This window comes from Leuresthes tenuis, unplaced genomic scaffold, assembly GCF_036924035.1.
Source record: "Leuresthes tenuis unplaced genomic scaffold, fLeuTen1.0.hap1 SCAF_11, whole genome shotgun sequence".
Taxonomy (NCBI): domain Eukaryota; kingdom Metazoa; phylum Chordata; class Actinopteri; order Atheriniformes; family Atherinopsidae; genus Leuresthes; species Leuresthes tenuis.
The window spans coordinates 20,655,430-20,659,453 of NW_027325365.1; the positions used below are offsets into that span (position 1 = coordinate 20,655,430).

The window sequence follows — 4,024 nt, forward strand, 5'->3', positions numbered from 1 at the left end:
AGTGACATTCACGTCACATACCCCTTTAGGTTGTCAGTCATCGTACAATGTATTTCTATTACGGGCACATTTGTGTCAGTGACATGTGCACTAGTAAACATTGCTGGAAATGTGTCACTCAGTGCTTTCAAACTGCTTTTTGAAATAAAAGTTTGAAACGCCATTAACGGTAAAATACGGAGAGACATAATGCCGTATGAAGAGGCACAGAAGTCCAAACACAATCTGAAATGATGCTTAACAAACAAAACAATACTTTAGTGTTAAAATAAAAAAAATAAACATTGATATGACTTTATAAACAGCTTGCTTACTGCTAAGGACAATAACACCATCTTGTCGTCGCGAACTATCCTCTCGTTTCAAGCCGTCGCTATGGCAACAACAGGAACACAAACTGCCCGCGAGAAACTGACAGCTGTCAGGCGCCGAGGCTCCTCTCACGACGACACCGGTTCGACTTATTCAAAAGCTCGACACCAAGCATGGAGAAGTACGAGAAGGTTTTGTGTCTGGGCAGAGGAGGAGTAGCGGACGTGTTTCTTATGAGGCACGTGGAGCGGAGGAGCATGCACGCGGTGAAGAGGATAAAGGTGGAAAAGACACGGGCCGCAAAAACACAGAGAGACATTCTCCAAGAGGCTGAAATCATCACGAGACTGGAGCACCCCCACGTTGTGAAATGCATCGAGGCCTTCGTGAACTCGAATGACGGATTCATTTACATTGTCATGAACTACTGTGACGGTGGAACGTTAGATGATCAAGTGAAAGAGAGGAATGCAAAGCAGTTTTTCACGGAGGAGACTGTGATGGAGTGGTTTGCACAGGTCACCCTGGCTGTAGATTATATCCACACGGCCAGAATACTACACAGGGACATCAAAACCTCCAATGTACTGCTGACAAAGAAAGGTCAGGTAAAGCTAGGGGACTTTGGCATATCCAAAATAATGAATCACACAATGGATCTGGCATCAACGTGTGTCGGTACACCCAGCTACCTCAGTCCAGAGCTTTGCTGGAACGTTCCATACAGCTATAAGTCTGATATCTGGGCTCTGGGTTGTCTCCTGTATGAGATCTGTGCACTTAGACCCCCATTTTCTTCTACAAACCTCTTGAGTCTGTCCCAAAAGATCATCAAAGGAGAATACAACCCTGTGCCCGACACCTTCTCAGACAGCATTTCCTCTTTGATCCAGAGGATGCTCAGCCTCCACCCAGAAGACAGGCCCAGTGCCACGTGCATACTGAGTACTGCTGAAGTGCAAAGTCACCTTCAGCCTATCAAAGAGAAATATGCAGATATTGCTCCTATGACTGAGGGGGGAAACACAGACATGAACCAAACACTGGGGCCAGATGTTCTTGGTCAATATCCCCCACAGGAAAAGAAAGAACAGATATTGGTGCCCAGTCCCACTGATGCAGAGGAGGAAGATGTTTTCAGTGCTAGTGGACAGAGCTATCCAGAGGACTTCGATGAAGATGGAAGTTTGTCTTCTCCAGAGGAACTCAGTGAACACTCAGCAGGGAGCTCTGATGAATCTGTTGGTATGTTGAGGTGGGAAAGGAAAGCTAAACACCTCATTATCAGTGGTGGAAAGAAGTGACCATCTAAAGGGTCAAAATATAAGTAGAGGTAGTAAGATTATGAATGGCGTTAGAAATGTTTTCTCAGTCTTTGCTTTCTTTGTGAAATATTGGAGAATTTAACCTGACGTTTTGAATAAGTTCTTCCCGCAGAATAGATTGAAACCCCGTTTTTAACGTTTTGATCAGAAACATACAACATCTTTTCAAAATGAACTCTTAATCTGATAAAATAAGTCAGAACTTAAGTGTTACAAAGTACAGACTAATGGCTTCCCACACCTGTTTTACTACACAAATCTACTAATCTAAGCTTTAATGGAGAGGTGTAAACCTTATATTTCAAACTATGAAATAATATTGTTCCCTGATGTTTTATTTCTGGCCTTCCAGGGCTCAAATTCCTTACCATTTCATAAGAATAACCTTATTTTGCCAATTTGATCATTTGAAAATGTAATCAATATCGATTAATGCAAAAACATATATTCAGCTTTTGAAATTACATTAACCTCTTCTTTTAATTTTTGAGGGAAGCATGTTTGGCCTTTTGCTCACCACATAGTTTCTCTTTTACAATCTTTTCAGATACTTTGGAGCAAGTTGACTATCCAGATGACTTTGAGGAAGATGATGAAAAAGATGATATTGATGCTGACTCAGACTGTGCTCCTCTGCAGCCACATGACGACACACAGGTGGAGGAATTTCAGCTCCGTGACGCCGGAGGACTGACTGTCACACTGAAAGCACTGAAGGAGAAGGGCTAAGAATCTTTGCATCCATTAAAACCGCTTTGTAGGGGGTCCCCAGTGTTCAGTAAAGCTGTAGCCGTGTTTGGAAAATCTTTCAAGTACTTTGTTTGTGAAATATTTTTATATTCAAAAACATTTGGTGCCACAGTGAGTTTAAAGAAAGAAATCGATTTAGAGGCTGTCTTACAGCGCATTTATAACACACCAGGATACCTTACTTAAATACGCTGTTGTACTTCTGGCTGCCCGGTGGTGTGGTGGTCAGCGCCGTCATCTTGCATCAAGAGGGTTCCTGGTTCAAATGGGGCCTTTCTGTGTGGTGTTTGCATGTTCTCCCCATGCATGCGTGGGTTCTCTCCAGGTACTCCGACCACCACCGCCCAAACACATGCAAGTTCAGTTCATTGGTGACTCTATATTGACCCTAGGAGTGAGTGTGAGTGTGAGCGTGTCCGCCAGTATTTTCAGCCTCTGAAGAAACTACAAACATGACGTCACAACCATTTGAAAAGTCAAACCTTTGGGTTTGATTGTATTTATACTTTTCCCTGATATTTATCAATATGATGTAATATGTGATTTGTGTGCCTTGAAAGTCGTATAAGGCTTGAGATGTAGTGGTATGCAAGGGGTGTGTTGCATCACGGGGTGAGTAAGGGTGAATTAATTAAGAATATTATGAAAGGAGACAACACATCAAATGTTTAAACTTAAGGAAAAACATATTTTACATGGGTCTCCTTGATAGTCTCCGTCTCTTTGGTGATCTTTTTGTCTCCTATTACCATTATGCACAAAATATTTGTGAGAAGGCGACAGATCTGGGATTCAGGCCAACCAGCTTAGCACCTGAACATTCTGTTACTTTGGGGGCTTGTTGTTATGTGTGGAATTTGATTAAGCATTGTTTGTTCCAAGTTCTGCCCTGCCTTCAAACGTGTTTTACCATTAGATACGTTATATTAGTGCTAATAAAAAAGTAACAGCCTTTTTGTGAAGCTTTTGTCTCACTGATCAGCCGTAATATTAAAACCACTCACAGGTATCGATTCTCACTGTTCATTTTGTGACGATACAATGTTCTGCTGGGAAAACCTGCATTCTTACAATCTCTCCTACAGTAGAAGCCTTACCTTGTCCAACAAATACCAATCTGATGACATGTGAAGGAAGTGAGCCCAGTCCTCAAAGACCTAACCTCACAACCCACAAGGCCCAAAGAACCTATTGGTAACATCCAAACACCCTCAGATGTTCTAGTCCATGTCTTGACTGGTCAGAGCTCCTTTGATGACATACTAAGGAGAATCTACTCAATATTAGGCAGGTGGTCATAATGTTATGGCTGATTGGTGTACAGTGAAAGGTTGTGTCTCAGTGCCCCTATGAAACCATTAAGCGACCCTTGGGTGTCAAAACACTTTGAGGCTTTTCTGTCTCTTTAAAAGGCAAATAAGAGCATTCTATGCTTGATCTCATCAAAAGCTTTCATTCTGTTCTCCTTATCACGGTTATGTCGAAAGAACAAAGCAACAAGTGTGTGAGAGGGCAACGATTCCAGCAAAATGATACGCTCAAAGACACTTCAACAGCATCTCAAAGAACACCCATGATTAAAGATAAAAGTGGAATTTTCTTCTGCTCCTTCCCTTCCCTATTTTGAAATCCCCCCA

The 4,024-nt window shown here is 42.1% G+C and overlaps 1 protein-coding gene across 1 annotated transcript; it reads left to right on the forward strand.

The window, feature by feature from the left end:
* Positions 1-305: 305 nt before the first annotated feature.
* Positions 306-3,527, forward strand: nek12 (NIMA-related kinase 12). Its single transcript, XM_072396467.1, has 2 exons — positions 306-1,557; positions 2,185-3,527. The coding sequence occupies exons 1-2, from the start codon at positions 486-488 to the stop codon at positions 2,364-2,366; spliced, it is 1,254 nt and encodes a 417-aa protein (XP_072252568.1). The 5' UTR covers positions 306-485; the 3' UTR covers positions 2,367-3,527.
* The last annotated feature ends 497 nt before the right edge of the window (positions 3,528-4,024 follow it).

Excerpts from the sequence above, each read along its gene's own strand:
- nek12 (XM_072396467.1), top strand. The coding sequence starts at position 486 with ATGGAGAAGTACGAGAAGGTTTTGTGTCTGGGCAGAGGAGGAGTAGCG. Across the intron at positions 1,558-2,184 it reads GAGCTCTGATGAATCTGTTG|ATACTTTGGAGCAAGTTGAC; the intron begins GTATGTTGAGGT and ends CAATCTTTTCAG.